This window comes from Apis florea, unplaced genomic scaffold, assembly GCF_048593485.1.
Source record: "Apis florea isolate Af1SG1 unplaced genomic scaffold, ASM4859348v1 contig_3496_pilon, whole genome shotgun sequence".
NCBI classification, from domain to species: domain Eukaryota; kingdom Metazoa; phylum Arthropoda; class Insecta; order Hymenoptera; family Apidae; genus Apis; species Apis florea.
In genome coordinates, this window is record NW_028256773.1 from 3,752,173 (window position 1) to 3,769,153 (window position 16,981).

At 24.2% G+C, this 16,981-nt stretch overlaps 1 protein-coding gene and 1 long non-coding RNA gene across 6 annotated transcripts in view; one reads left to right on the forward strand and one right to left on the reverse strand.

The window, feature by feature from the left end:
- Positions 1-78: 78 nt before the first annotated feature.
- Positions 79-16,981, forward strand: part of LOC100865177 (uncharacterized) — a 27,945-nt gene continuing 11,042 nt past the window's right edge. The window contains exons 1-3 of one of the 5 annotated variants that reach the window (XM_012494812.3): positions 79-271; positions 441-524; positions 766-1,480. In XM_012494812.3, the coding sequence (XP_012350266.1) occupies positions 239-271; positions 441-524; positions 766-966 (318 nt within the window). In that variant the 5' untranslated portion in view covers positions 79-238 and the 3' untranslated portion in view covers positions 967-1,480. Of the gene's footprint in view, positions 272-440; positions 525-765; positions 1,481-16,156; positions 16,964-16,981 lie in introns of those variants that run through there. The other 4 variants (XM_086913248.1, XM_012494642.3, XM_031920293.2 and 1 more) reach the window with 4 other exon arrangements.
- On the reverse strand, positions 11,540-14,123 carry LOC147656749 (uncharacterized). Its single transcript, XR_015293654.1, has 2 exons — positions 13,991-14,123; positions 11,540-11,742 (listed from the first exon to the last, which is right to left on the reverse strand). It is a non-coding gene; the product is annotated as an uncharacterized LOC147656749 (long non-coding RNA).

The following is a 16,981-nucleotide window of genomic DNA, read 5'->3' on the forward strand; positions in this document are numbered from 1 at the left end:
TAATAACAATTGATAAAACAGTATGTAATTTCAAATAATGCATAAATTACGTAGTAAGTGCTGCCACCAAGCGATAAAATATTTAAATATAAACTATAACTGCCGTTCTCCACTTTTCAAATATGCCAGTGAGAGCATATCGATTCTAGTACAAGAAAGTTAACCAACGACTTCGCACGAGCAGTTTGTGAGTTACGTCTTCTTTGTTTAAAATAATCTGTTATAAATAATAGATAACATGGAATCTGCTATTGTTCATCTTGAACAAAGCGTAAGTATTTTTACTAGTTTTTATTCATTTTCGGATTGTTCATTTTGAATGTTATTTATGTTTTTCAATAATTATTGAATTTGTATTAAATTCAAACGAATATCAAATGCTAAATGCTATTTTTTTATTATGAAAAATAAATTAATATTTTATAAATTAAATGTTATAGGTGCAAAAAGCTGATGGAAAACTAGACATGATTGCATGGCAAATTGATGCTTTTGAAAAAGAATTTGAAGATCCTGGTAGTGAGGTATGTTTTGTTTAAGAAAATATGAATTATATACTTTTTGTTAATTGTTCGTTAAATAAAATTTATTTAAAAATTCATAGTTAGTATAAAAAATTATATTTTTCTTTAAATGTCAATTGTTAAATTAATAGAAAAAAATTTAGTTAGAAAAAATTATAATTCAACTTATTTGCTTAAAGGGTATCAAATTTAAAATTTAAATTGCTATTTTTATTTTTATTCTTTTTTATGCTTTTAACAGATTTCTGTGCTTCGTCTATTACGATCTGTTCATCAAGTTACAAAAGATTATCAGAACCTTCGGCAAGAAATATTGGAGGTTCAACAATTACAAAAGCAACTTTCAGATTCCCTTAAAGCACAATTATCTCAAGTGCATGGACATTTTAACTTATTACGCAATAAAATAGTAGGACAAAATAAAAATCTACAATTGAAATAAGATTAAAATTTTTATTTATATTTAAATATATTTTTTAAATTATACTTGATTTATAATTTTTTATTATAAAATTATTAATAATGTTTTAAATCAAAAATTATTAGAATAACATCAAAAGAATGTTATGTTAGAATATTGCATATTATTTAAAAAATTTAATATCTGATATATTATTATGAATATGTTGATAATTATCAATATTAACATATAATTATTACAAATATTTATAATAAATATAATCATTTTATTTACTTCATGATATAATAATAATTATAAAAAAATATTTGTTTAACAAACATATATAAATTTAATAATACTAAAAAAATATAGTTGCAATTTTTATATATAAAATTTTTTGTAATATAAAAACAGCCAATATTATCTTCCAAATACTATTTGTGTCTGATCATAAACATTTATGAAAGATTATGTTATGTAAAATATATTAAAATTTTTTTTATATTTTAATATCTTTGTGTATATATCTAATATAATTAATTAGAAAATATCATAATTATGATTGATTTATTATTAATATAATAATTTATTATTCAATTTTATTGTTTAATTTATGAATAGCATGGGATCAATAGATATTGCAGACAAATAATTTATTTAACTTTCTCTGTAAGTGTATTATTGGGGGCCAATCTATGTGCTTGTATATCCATGAAAAATAAGTAAGATTTAAAAATATCATTTTCATTTTTATATAAGATGTGTTAATTATATGATTAGACACACTTATATTAAATTTGATTTAAATATATAGAATTATAGATATATAGAAATTTAAAGTTTAAATAATTAAAATTACTGTAATATTTGAAAAATCAAAATTAAAAAATATTCTTAACTTTTTATCCATGTAGAATTTATAATTACAGTGCCAAATTTTATTTATACCTATTAAGATATAGAAGAATAATATACATATTTATAATATTTATATATTGAGTGACAGCATGTTTAAAAACAAATTTATATTTAGTTAAATTTTTATTATTATTTTTTAAAAGACAATGTATATAATTCTTATTAAAATTTATATAATTGATAAAGAATTTTAATTTTTTTTATATATTATTATGATGTGTAATCAAATTTTATCAATTAATCATCAATCAATCAAAATGATCATGATAATATGCTCTTATATAAAAACAAAAGATATAAGTAAATTGTAACAAAGTTATACTTTTTATCTAAAAATATGTGAATAATATATAACTATATTCACTATAATTATTCTGTAGTTAGCTATTTCTTCTGTAACAATAATCTTGGCTATTCCTATATTCATAATATATATAATTGAAAACTATTTCTTATAATCAATAAAAAAATTTTCTGCTGAAATTAGCATTTTAAAGATTGACTTACATATAACATTGTTATGGTTTATAAATTTTTGTTTTTAATATATAAATTTTATTGTATATATATAATATGTATAGAATAGAAAAAATTGCGAGCATATTTTATGACACAAAAGGATAAAGATAGGAAGGTTCAAAACCAATTGTTGCATATATTAGGGTATGAAAAATTAAAATTGCCTTAAGACACAGATGTGCATTCAGTGAGCTATGTTGGAGTTAAAGAGAAAAGTCTGTTATTTAATAAATAGCATACTTTCATACATCTTGATTGGTCAATTACGTGCATTTCAAGAAAATGTTTTAATCTTTTTCATAATTTCAAATTTGTATAAATTGATTATAGATTTGTATTAGCGATTACATTTTCAAGTTAACATTATGAATATATTTCAAATATTTATCTTGTATCTGTCTTTTCTTTTTATTTCTCTCCTATTCCATGTTTCACAAAACAGATATAAAAAAAAAAAAAAAAAAAAAAAAAAAAAAACAGAAAAATCTGTGTTTGCATGGCATTTTCTTGAATGGAGTAACTGAGTTTCATGACCATAAAATTATTAATTGTTCACATAAAATAGTAATTCTCTTCAAACTTAATGCAAGTCGATTATCTATTTAAACGTAATTTACGAGAAACTCCTCTAAGTCAATACTAATAGTTCAGAAAGAAAAAAAGAATATTTGTGATACTCAGTGACTCGCACGTTTATCAGGGTTTATTTATATTTCAGTTAATCAATCGTGTATCCGGCTTCAATTAAAGACACAGAGTATTAACTGAAAATATAAATTAACTTCTAGATTGACCTCTAGCCTTTATCTAAGCAATTAGATCTGTCAATATCGAAACTATATCGATGCATACAATACATATAATATACAATACATGTAGTAATATCAATCATAGTCACGTGTTTGTTTGTTTGTTTTATTTTATTTTATTTTATTTTATTGTTATACAGCGTGCTACAATATAAAAATAAGTTTAATTATTTTCACAGGTCACAATGGTGTATTGATCTGTGAATTTTTTTATATAATTGAAATCGTCAAAATATTAATGATGGAGAATTTTTTTTTTATCATAGACACATAATTGTATTTCGAATCAATCATTTCATTTATAAAAGAAAAAACAATTTTTTTTATTCATAATTTATAAAAAAAATAAATACATATTTTGATATTTTTTATTTTAGAAAAATAATATAAAACGTATCATATAATATTGAAAATATTAATGCAATAGATCTTAATTGGAATAAAATATTTTTTTATAAAAATTTTATCTTTTTACCATAATTATGAGTTTAATAATGAAATTTTATTTTTTAAAATATGTACATGTGACTTTGATTTTTATGATAAATAGTCTAATAATCGTTAAAACTCGTTTTTTAGAATAATAGAAGGTAAGTGAAGAGAAAAATGGTCTGGAACACATTTGAAACGTGCCAAAAGTACTTTGGTCAATTAGAATTAAATATTATATACATGTGTATATCATTTTATTTCGATGTAATTGAATGCAGATTTCAGAGCATCTGCTTTTCTATATAGAGTACATATCATATTTTCACGATTTTCAAAAGTCTAATTCATCTTTTTACTCGTGATATTTCTAACAGAAAAAGAAATCGCTAAACTTTTGTTTAAACTTGATTCCATCTTAATCGTAACTATGCAAGAGAAAAGAAACAAAAAATATTGTAATTGTATAAGAAAAAATTAATTAAAAACGTAGTAATTTTCTATTATTCATTTGTCTTTTTAAGTAAAAACATTCTTTTTTATTTTATTATTTAATATTGTCCGTTTCTGGCTATTGAAGAAAAATTTATTTTCCTATATTTTATTTTTATTTTTAATTTTATTTGAAATATATAATATAATAATTGTTTCATATGCTCTTCACAAAAATAACAAAAATAATGTGTTTCATGGAAAATTGTAATTTATCATTTTTAAAGGAAAAAATAATTAAATGATAACAATGATGAACTGCGTTTTTAATTAAAGACCTCGCATATATGTTTATATAAATGTTACAGATGAAATTTTGATGCATGTTGCACGCTTAGACATAATATGAATATAATGTATCGACCATTTATGTAGAACTTCTTTATTGTTTATTCATAAAATACGCGTTGAAGTGATTCGTAAAATTGTACAACTTGATTCCAATCTGTTTTTGTCTAATTTTATACGATTATAATAAAAATTTTTATATTAATGAAAATTGTAATACAATTTTTAATTATTTTTAAAAAACCATTATTTCGTATTAAATATTTTATTTTATTTCATCGCAATAATGTACACTAATTTTAATAAATAATATGTTATAAAAATCATAGGAATTTTTATTTCAATTTTTCAGACTGGAATTATATAATATAAGATTCGAATCAAGCGTATTGAAATTCATTAATCGTTTATTGTATTATACACGATTGCTCAAACATTTCGATGTATATTATACAAAATTATACGACACAACAAAAATTGTATCTTTTTAGATATTTATCATGCTATTATGTAATAAATTGTTAACTCTGTAGCAAATCATTAACGAGAGATTTTTTTTTAATAACCCCGTTTATAATTTTTTTCTTTTTATATTTTCAAATTAGACCAAATTATTAATTTAATATGATATAAAAATTTATAATATGTTATCAAATATTTATAGAAAATAATATAACAATTAGGGTCGTTTTTATTAATTTTTTAAAATTTTTCTAGTTATTTTATTATAAATATTTATACTATTATCATCGCGAAGCGAATAAATTCTCAGAAAAAATACCATAAATTATTCGATCCTGAATATCAAGTCATGCATTTGCAAATATACATCATAAAATATTTGTTATATATATATATATATCACAAATATATTAAGTTTTTATGATCTCTTCAATGATATTTAATTTGAATCTTTTTTTCATTTATAACCTCAATTTCTTTTGGTTTAAATATAAATATTCATTTTTATTTAAAATTATTGTTTTTAAATTTTTGATAATGAAATTTTGATTATTTATAATTTTATAGAAATTAAATAAATAAAAATACTTCTTTCAAATTATTAAAATTATTTTTCTTTAGAAGTTATTAATATATTGATTAAAATCTTTAAAACTTTCAGAATTCTAGAAACATTTTATCGTTTAGATTTAATTTAACATATATTTCTCCAGCATTTTTTTTTTTTTTTATTGAAAAAAAAAACAAAATTGTCTGACCTAATTATCTAAAATATCCTGTTTTAAATACTAGGTACACAGCATAATCAATTACTCATATCCCCTTACCATCGTTCAGAATGTGGCGGCCTTGCAGACTCTTTGATTAGCAGCTGATCATCATTTAGAATGGCCAAGCCATTTTCTTGATGAGAAATTCTAGTAGTTCCTCTAGTATTATTTCTTTACTAGGGTAGGTCTGATATCGAAAGTTGATACATCAACGAACTAAAACGTGCCATTTTTCGTGATATTCGTGTGCGTATGCTTTTTTTAGGTCACGTGACTCGAGTACAGTCGAGGGATTCATGATAGGAAATGAGATGACTACGTGCTGAAGATTTTTTGACGAATTTAAAAACTGAATTTTTAATTAAAGTAAAATGATTTTTACACATATAATAGTAATGCCTCTGTGTTTGCGATTTCCTTATACTAATGCATTTCCTTTGATTTAAACGAAAGATTTAATTTTAAATAAGAAAACGTTACTTTGCATTAGGTTATGTATAAGCTTAAACTTTAGTTATTATGATTAAACATTTTATTGTTATTAGAAGTTTAAGTATATATTCATTGTTATATATGTTTATGATAATCTTAGAATTTCAGATATAATTCGTAAATGATTCTCCTTTTAGTTTGCACCGAGCAAGTTAACTAGAGGTAATGAAAACGCACTAATCTGTAACTTAAGATAACCTAACCTAAATTCTATTACTTTATTATTATTCACGACTGAAATTATCTAACTTTTTGTAGAAGAATTTATTTTTACACTGAAAAAAATTTGATAAATCTTTATTGATTAAAATAGATATATTTTCCGTCTGTTTATTCTGAAAGAAACTAGTTTATTTTTTATCTTTTTCTCGACCTTTTCATCTTTCTATTCCTAACTTCTCAATCTCTTCACCCCTTTTTTCGGGATTGAATTTTTTGCCATGCGTGCGAGTTTCAAGAAAAAGTTTATATCATTTTTAAAATTTCTTTAAAAGCAAGTAAATTAAGTAAAATTTATATTTTAGAAATTTGCAAAAAATAAATTACGAGAGTTTGATTTTTTAATTTTTTCATTACAAAAAAATTGTTTTGAGAAAAATTTGAAAAGAAATTTCTCTTAAAAATTGAAATTTTTAATTTGATTAATTTTATTTTATTTTTTTATTTTTAAATAATTTTTTATCAAATTTCTCTTTTCTGTTTAAAATGTATTTAGTGCAAAAGTTTTTATTACAAAGAAGATAGTATCTGAATACAATTTTACATGCATTTCAAACTGAAACGAAGATGATGTCTCTTCTCTTTTTTATTAGATTTCCAATTTTCATGCATAAATGTTTATCTTCAAAAGAGTTCAGGTAAATAAGATGACAGCAGTTATCTCGCTATGAAAATTCTTGAACAGCTTATGCATTTGATGCGATTATAATGCAACAATCGTCGTTCCTTGAAGCTACAAATACACGCAATTATGTGACTAGAAATATTATTTGATTTCTAAAACGAACGACCATGGTCTTGTTAATTTGATTTAAAAATTTAAATAACTTTATAAATATTTATTAAGAAATGAAACGGAATATTTTCTCGCTTTACATTTAAATATTTTTAAAAATATTCTTCACTAGTAAGAATGCTTAATTTTTCTAATTAAAATATTCGAAATACGAATTCAATTTTTTCACAAAAACGAAAAAAAAAAAAAAAATACAATTTAATTGCTAAAATATTATTCTTGATTTTATTATACGCGGAAAAATTATATTTTCCTAAAATATTTTTTAAATCACGTTTTGTTGTTTTTTTATTCTCGTAAAATGAATTTATTATCATAAATTTAATTACCCAGCATTTTTAATTCGAATTCGTTTCCCATCCATTATATTTAAATACATGAAACGTCAAATGATCAGTTCTCGTGATTAAACACGTTCATCTATTCGTCAGTGTGGTTGAATACTTGACACAAAAAGGAAAAGCAATTTCCCTTAGACACTGTCACACGATGCGAAAGAACAGAAGATTCTTCTCTCAAAATTATACTCTTGTAGTCGTTCTTTTTCCTTTATCGTCGAAACTTGGAATATTTCCAGCAATATCCCCGCTAGTAAGGGGATACTATTGAAAATATTAATATTAAACATCAAATAATTAAAAAACCGGTATTGATTCCTTTTGTAAAACAAGCTCGACTATTTTTTTTTTTTTTTTTTTAAATAAACCATTGTCCATTGAAAAGACAGTTTTAATATATGTGAAAAGAAAAAAAAAAAGAAAATACTTTTATTCGATAATTACTTATGCCACGAAAAAATTATTCTTTAATTATTATTTAAATGTCGTATTTGATAGTTTAATTGATAATAAATAAAATGTTCAGATAGAGAATTTAAATAAATTATGGGGAGAGAAAAAATATTTTCTAATTTTATTGTAATTACTAGTAATTGTATTAGTACAATGACGAATAAAAGTTTCATTTTATACGTTGAATTACGAGTTAATAAATTTTCAATTATCCCTTTTAAAACCTTTTAAATAAAGGCACGAGAAATACGAGGTAAGTGTCATCTTTTAATACTACTATTGTGGCAGAATATTGGGTCAAATCAATATTAGATAATCCCAGTTTTCCAGTTATAACGTGTTCGCAGAGTTGATGGGAATTCTACAGCTATAAGAGCAATAAGAGTTTAAGAAGAATTTCACACTTTCTCGCCTTTCAAAACTCGTCTAATTATTTCTTCTAAACGCTCTCGCGCGTTGATTAAATAATTAATCAACGTGTCAACGATCCACTCCAAAATCATTTCATTGAATTTAGCAAGCAAACAATTTCTGAAACTTTAACTATTATTTTCGAATCTTCCGAATTTTATTATATATCGATATATGAACGAAATACACTTCACATTAAATATTCGTTAATTCCATTTAGAAATTTTACTTTTTAACATAGATGTAAATAATCCCGTTTCTAAATTATGCATATACATTTATCCTCGTAAATTCATTGAACTACATAATTACAATTGAATATCAATTATAGCATCATCCAAGCATATTTTAATCCTCAAATTTTGTTCAAACTTTATTTCAAACAAATATTACATAATTTTATTAAAACTATTCTTTCCTCTCGTTTCATTATTCATCTTCGATACAATCTTTTCCACTTTAATCGAATAATTTTTATGTATACGAAGGAAAGATTCATGGAGTCGAGTTAAATTTTTAGACAAAAAAAAAAATACAAAGCAACGTTTCTCGCGTTAAGCTGGCCCGGAAGAATCGATCTTGCCTCGAGGATGTTGGCCAAGTACAACGTTTACGGCCGCGTGAATGCACCGTCATGGCGAACATCCTGAACCGGTCATCCGGTTGAATCATTTCGTCTGCTGCGAAAAGGAAAAGCGTGCAGCCACGCAATGCTCGACGAAAGTAAAAGATCCGATTCTGCGTTAAATCTGCTTAAACCAACGTTTCTCAATCTTTCGAATTGTGAACGTTTCGTAATATTAAAAAAAAAAAAATCTGCGAATCTTTTTTAATTGTAATGAAATGATAAAGGAGTAATTTTCCTCTTAAAATATGCAATATTGTTGAAATTTTGAATATTAAAGAGAGAAAAGATTTCTGATGACTTTTTTGTAATTTTTAACGAAATTCATTGAATACTTCCATTACCATTATTTATTATACATTTTATTAGTGTTACTTGAAACGTGATTGATTACTTAACGAAATAAATAAACGCAGCATTTTCTGCTTCAAAAGTTGGAAATAGACCAAGAATCGAAATTAAATGGAATAAAGTAAATATTTACACGAAATTATGTCCACGAAAGGCGTGTTAGATTGTCATGTAACTCTTTAATATAAAAAAATTTTCAATCAAAATTTATTTAATATAGATATTAATAAAATAACTGATAATCGAACGAAAGTTAAAGTTATAAGATGAAACAATGGAAAATTAATATAAACAGGGGGACAAACGTTTTGGAAAGTTCGATCACTTTCGAACAACGATAAGTTATCGAGTATCGAGAACGCGACAAGCACTCTCAACGATGCAGTTACTTTTAACAAGGTTAACAAGTTATCGCAACTTTAACGTGATATAACTCGATATAGAGAAAAAACTGTATATTATAACTAAAATTTCGAAATGTTTCATCTTTCAGATCTCGTCGGTCTGATTAAATGCCAATCTAATTAAATGTTTCAACGTTTGAAGTACCACTCCTTGAAAATTACTAAACTTGTATATATTTATCTTAAGATGATCAAATTTATATTTTACTTAGTAATCAATCCTAACTAATTTTTCTCATAGCTAATAAGAAGAATAATAATTAAATAATACATGATACGTAAGTAATACAAAAAAGATATATTATATTTCTTCTTTAAATATTCACTTCAAAGTTACCGGAAGCGATAATTGGCGGAAATGAGAGGCACGAATCGATTAATGTAACCGATAAAGAAGCCGATCAATTCGCTTGATGAATAAAAATTAATCGACGAAAGTACAAATCAATATTATTAGATAATAATCCATTATTAACGAAATTAACAAATTTAATGTTTTGCCATGCCCACGTTTCGATAGTGGTGGAAAATTAATGGACCGACGTCCATTTAAGCCGGGCTGCGTGCGATGGACGAGTTCAACGACCGAGAGTATCCATCGACAAATCGAGCGGATCCATGTCGATTAGAAATTCGCGAGAAATCGCGCAGACAGACAGAGGGGGGCCAACCTCCGAGACGTTTGCAATTTCCTCTTCGCGGTGTTTGTAACTCAAGAGAGTCAAGGTACTTTACACGCTCAATTTCCATCGCGTGTCGCGCGAAAGTGCATCATCACCACAATTTCAATTTCTCATTTCTGCGTTTAAATTTATTCGTGTATGAAAGTGTACATCTCATGGATGTATAATTCTAATGATATAGAATGATATGGAACTGCACGGTATCGTATATTGAGATGGAATACTTTTTTTTCACTTACTTTCGCGAGTGGTATTTTTATAATATAATTTTGAGTGACAGAATTGATGGTTAGAAAGGAGTTGGTAACGTCCAAGTTATTTTTTTGAAAAAGAGAAAAATAAAAAATTAAAGTTAAATTTGTAAAAATTATATTTTTGTGGATTTTTTAAATTTAATGTATAGGAATTGAATCAGATATAATTTTTTTTTTCTGTATAATATTTTATTTAAAATTGAAAGATCTTTTTTTTTGAAAAACTTCTAAATTATTATTTTACATTCTCAACATTTTTCTTTGAAATAGTGTATGAATATGAATATTTTAAATTGTTTTAAAGTATGATAATTAAACATGAAAAGTTTTTCTATTTTGACTATATGAATCATTAATGATAATAAAAAAATCATTGTTTTGTCCTTGAGCAAAAAGTGAATGATCTCATGTTGAAAGTGTCGATGGAGGAGAACTGTTACATTCATGCAAGATTAACAGAATCATGAAACAGAATAAACATATTTTGTAATATTAAATCCTTATACATCTTCCTCTATTTAATTATAGCTCAACACAAATATCACATTTTCTTTAATATATATAATGTCTAGATTTTAAAATATCTAATTTGTTATTTTCAATCTTTTCACATAATTTCAATGGCGATTAGAATAAATGAACAAATAGTTTAATATTTGAATCTATTACCAATTACCAATCCAACCAACCAATTGAATGGTCAATAATAAATTCATGAATGGGTTCACTGATTAGTTTTTCACCGTAACATTTATGTTATAAGTAGATATATCTTTTCAAAAATTTTTAGTTGAAAAGCTTTGTTATGTGACGCTATATATGTTCTCTGTTTAGCACACTGAAATATAACTAGTTATTTACGTTTTTATTGTACGATATTAAATTGCTTATAACTTGAAAAATAAATCTCATTCATATTATTTTATTTTTCGGTATCTACAATCTTTCAAAGATATATATAACACATACTCACATTTTTCACTCTATGAGTGATTCTCAATTTGTGAATAGCAATGATTTTTAAATAATCGCTTCTTTCTTCATTTTTAAATGATTTTTAATACTTATTTATGTTAATATAATTACATTGCCATATTCTTCAAACCTAGAAAAAAGAATGATTATGTTATGATAATTATTTTTTAATTTCCTACTTTATATGAGAATTGCAATTGATTGAATGTTACAAAAAGAAAATAAGTATGTAATATTTAGTATATATATCCATTAGTAATCATAATTTAATCAATAATCTAGAGACGAATGAACATAGAGATATTGATTTATAGAAGGTTCTATAAATTAATAGAGAATTAATTTCGGGAACATTCTCTTTCCACAGATATTTGCATTGTACTTCCTTTCTAGAAACTTTGTTCTCTATATCAGCATGAATTTTTTAAACTTTAAATCCACCGAATTCCATATTCAATATGGAAATATTCATCGATACGATATATATTTTTAATTCTTCAATTTTATTTTACGCTCCAATTACGCAACCATTATTAATTCTAAAATTAAATTTTTTAATTTTCATCAATTTGAATATTTTTATTAAGAATTTTTGATTGTCATTCATCCTGACGAATATTAATTTTGTATTAAAAAAGCAAAGATTAAAAGACTAATTATTTCAAAATTGTTCGATCTATACGACGAAGCATGAATTCCTGTTAATTGTCAAAGTAAAATCGAAGAAGAAACGATAGAATTTGAACAGCTGAAAGATAAAAAAAAAAAAAAAGAAAAAAAGGAGACAAATATTTGAACGATTTGAACAGAAGGCACAAGGAAAGGTGGTATCAAATAAATTATGCGTCACAAGTTGGAAACAAGAAGGATGAGGGCACATCAAATGCTCAAAGAGCGTGTCTTTGGGAAACCGAGCAGACGGGGATCAGCCGTAAGCGTTTTTAAACGGCCGACATTTTTCTCCTTTTCCAAGATCTTTGTGCTTCGTGTCGCAGAAAAAGTGACGCTTTTATGTGGCGAAGAAACACTTGAGCCTCGAAAATACATTCATTTAGAGCGTGCAACAGGTATATTTTCATACTTCAATTTTATAAATACATATCTCTTTGAAATATTCTTAAAGATATAATTACAGATGATTAAGTCTATCAAATTGTAATTTTGATAACAATTTTGGAATCAATATAACATTGATATATTAATTGATAATTAAATTAATTGAATTTAATATTTTTCATGAAGAATTATATTGGATATATCTCAAAAAAATATTCGGTAAAAAGTAAACAGAATTTTAATTTCTAGAAAATTTTTTTGAATTTGGAAATAATAATTAGCAGTTGAAAATAGAATCTATAAAAGTATAAAAGTTCATTAATGGTAACAGATCATATTCGATAATTTTTCTATTTAAGTTTTTACTTTATGCTTCGTTGCTTGAAATGATTTTAATTACGGTCTGTTTCTTTAGAATTGTGATTTTTTTTATAACTTCTTTTTCGGATTTAATCATTTCGATAATTATATATCCATTTTCTTAAGAATATTTTTCCTAAGGAAATTAATTTTTGATTTTTCTTCTGATTTTCAATAATTTTTTTTTAATTATATATTTTTTTGAAAAAAAATATTCAATGTATCAATAATTCGAAATTTCCAATATTTTTATTATATATTTGATATTAAATTGAACAAAAAAATTGTTTTTCAACTTTCTCATATGTTTTTCGAATATTTAAATGTTCAATTAATTTTCACTGTTATTAAACATTTTCTTAAATAAACGAATTAATTAAAACAGTTGAATAATTTCTATTTTATTTTATAGTTTAAATCTGTTCGCTCCAGAAACGCTTGTTCAAGACATTAACTTCTTTTCAAGAGTTTAAGAAGCGATTAGAAACACATCTACAAAGCAAATCTCAATGAAATTTCCAAGTATTTCACAAAGGAAGCAATCAAATTATTCTGAAACTTCCTTTCAATATTTTGCACTTGTCATGGTCTATAATTATCATCAAAAAGCAATCAGAAGTGAATTTCCTACCTGATATGTTTTATTAATAGATTTCAATTTTTCTTTCTTTATAAAAGATCGATCAATTCGATGTCTTGTAAATCCATCACTTTTTATAATTTTAATCTTATTTTCTTTCACATTACTTGATTAGATTGTCAATTTTTATTCTACGTATAGGAGAAATGAATGAAAATAACCTGTTCGTCTATATGTATAGGTTAACTCTAGTGAAAGTTACATATCAGAGTTTTTCTTTTTCATGAAAATTGTTTAGAAGACGAATCAAACTTTTTTTTCATCATATTTTATACAAAGCTTACATTACAGTGCGTAAAGTATTTCAACTCTCTCTACTTACCAATTTTTAAAGTTTCAAAACAGCTATTGAAAATGTGCCAATTTCTCACGGAACAATATTGTATTGTACTGTATATGTTTCGAGCAGTGATCCAATATTTCCTTTAAAGAAAAGATCAATTAAATCCCTTTGATGTTTCTTGATTACTCATTATCTTATGTTCTATCTCCTCAAAAAGTTGTTATTAATTGAGATTATTAATTTTTTTCGCAATTTTTAAAATCTTCTATTGTTTTAATAATATTGGAAGATATAAGATTTAGAGGTTAAGTTACTATTGAATTGCACATGATTTGAATATTAATAAGTTAAATTTGAATTTTTTCTTTTCGTGGACAAAATAAATTTTCTTAACACTTTCTCTAGGTAAGTTATTCGATATAAATCATTTTTATTCAAGTTTCATTCGAAAATATTCTGTTTTTTTAATAATTAAAAAATTATTTCAAATTGAAATCGTTTTTTTATTTTAAAAAAAATCTCATCTAAAAACATATATTTCAATTATTGCACCAATTAGAAATTTTTTATCAAAATTATTGAAAATCATTAAGAATTTCTATCGATACAATTCAATTGTATTTTATTTCTAAAAATCAAACTAATCAATTCCGTTTAATATTTCATCGCAATTTATTTGACATCACATATAATTTCATTTATCTACCTGAAAAATGAACAATTTGTTTTTTAACTATAAAATTATTAGAAACTTATATAAATTTTAATTTATCATTGAAAATGTACCTAGTGTACCTATGCTTAAAACTTGTTCATGCATTTCTTTTTCAAATTTATTATTTCGCGTTTCCGAAACTTTCACTCAATGTATTGAGTATTCTCTTTAATCTCATTTATATCGAGAATTTCACTTTTATAACATATGTATTTTTTATAGAAATAAAAAATATTCGATAAAACATTCAATTATTTGACATTATTATTAACATTAGTTTTAAATTTATTAATTTTATTTCATTTAAAATATAAAATCATTTTATATTCGATCATTTAACAAATTTTATTGTTTTTTTTTTTTTTTAAGAAAGAAATTAATTATTTTAATCAAAACTTCTATTTATTATTATACAATATAAAATTTGAAATTTATATACTTTTCAATATTATAGAATTTTTTTTCATAGAAAATTTTAAATCAAACTTTAAATAAATCATAAATTATTCTTAAATTATTTGCTATGAGAAAATATTTTAAAATTCATATAGAATATGTAACAATTTGTAATCAATTTTTATTATTTTCTTTTTTTATTGAGATATAAAGAATATTGAGTTTTGAAATGGAATGATTTTCAATTTGATTCAATTTGATTTTCAATGATGAATTTTTATTCTGTATATTCTTAATAATAAATATAAAATTTCATATATAATTTTGCATTTTTAAATTCTCCATAAAAGCATAAAATCCATAGTTTTATTTATCATATTTAAAGATAATTTTCTTTTTTTTTTTAAATTAATATTCTTAAACTTGTGTCACTTTCAAAGTATAATATATTTATTTTATATGTTTATATGTGAACTGTATGTATCGTGTTAAGTAATACCCTCATATTTTTTCACAAAAATCCATTATACGAAATTCTTGATGCATACTATGTAACCTACATATATCTATGCACGTGTCGAAACAGTTGCAAAAGTAACGTTAAATATTTGATATATTTTATTATTCTATACCTAAGTCTTCTATATCTACTACATATATATTGTATTTATACATACATATAATTTAATCTGAAAATAAATAAAAATTTACGAGAAATTTCTTTAGAAAAAAAAAAAAAGAAAAAATAAAAATATTGAGATTTTGAAATTTCGAAAGTTTCAAACTTTTGCGAAGTTTCGGATTGAAGTTTCGCGAATTTAATAAAATTTCATTCCATTTTATTTAAAATAAGAAAAAATATCATATAATAAAATTAATAAATAATAAAAAATTATAAACAAACTACCAAGAAAATATATCAAAAACTACTTAGACAAATATTTTTGCAACCGATTGTACATATTTCGTTTCGGTTTCTTCCATTCAAAAACCTTTGCGATTTCAGAATTTTTATCAAAGAGATGTTGATCTGGGAAAAAGCTGCTTTTCCTGCATAGACGAAAATGATTGGAGAACGCTATTGGCAGAGGGCAACGTTTCACTGAAAATCTCGTACTGTGACGCATCATCGAGGCGATTCGTGGTATGAATACGGGCAACCGGTTCGTTCTAATAACCTACTCCCACGAGGGTCTGTGCACGCTGAAAAGCAAAGTCGAGTTCAGTTGTCGGCTGACCGGGGTCCGGGCCTGTACCGTGGGGCCTGATACGCCGATGCCAGTGCCGTCTACTGTCCTCGCAGAGAAAGCTGGGCCTTCGTTCCTTTCGCGCACACGGTACGTGGATCGAGCAGACTTTTGACCCTGAATACCGGTTCGGTGTCGGGTTCCGGTTGTGCTGGGTGGAATTATCGGAGGGTTTTATTGTGCGGGGAGAAAGGATAGTTGAAAATATTGTGTATGATTAGAGAATAGAGTATGTTAGAAATTGTTTAAGTGGTAGATTGATATTGTATTTTGAGAATTGTTTAATTTTTTAAATATATCGTTTTTAAGAATTTTGTTTGATTGATTAAAAGATTTGAAACTTTTTGATTGAATTATTTTTAGAGGAGATTTGTGTATATTTGGTTATATTATGATATGAAAAATTTTTCTTGATTTGGATGAAATATTATTGTAATAATAATTTTGAAATATATCAATCTTGGTGATAACATTAATGAAATAAGTTTTTGATAGTATAATGTTTGAATAGAATAGAATAAAATAATGAATAAGTATATTTCAATGATATTATTCTTGTAAGGAAAAGTTAGTGAAGAAGTGTTGAGAATTAATGAGATAGGCTATGGATATGTATTAGTAGCACAGTGTATGAATAAAGTGCATGAAAATGAGGTATTAAGTGTTACATTG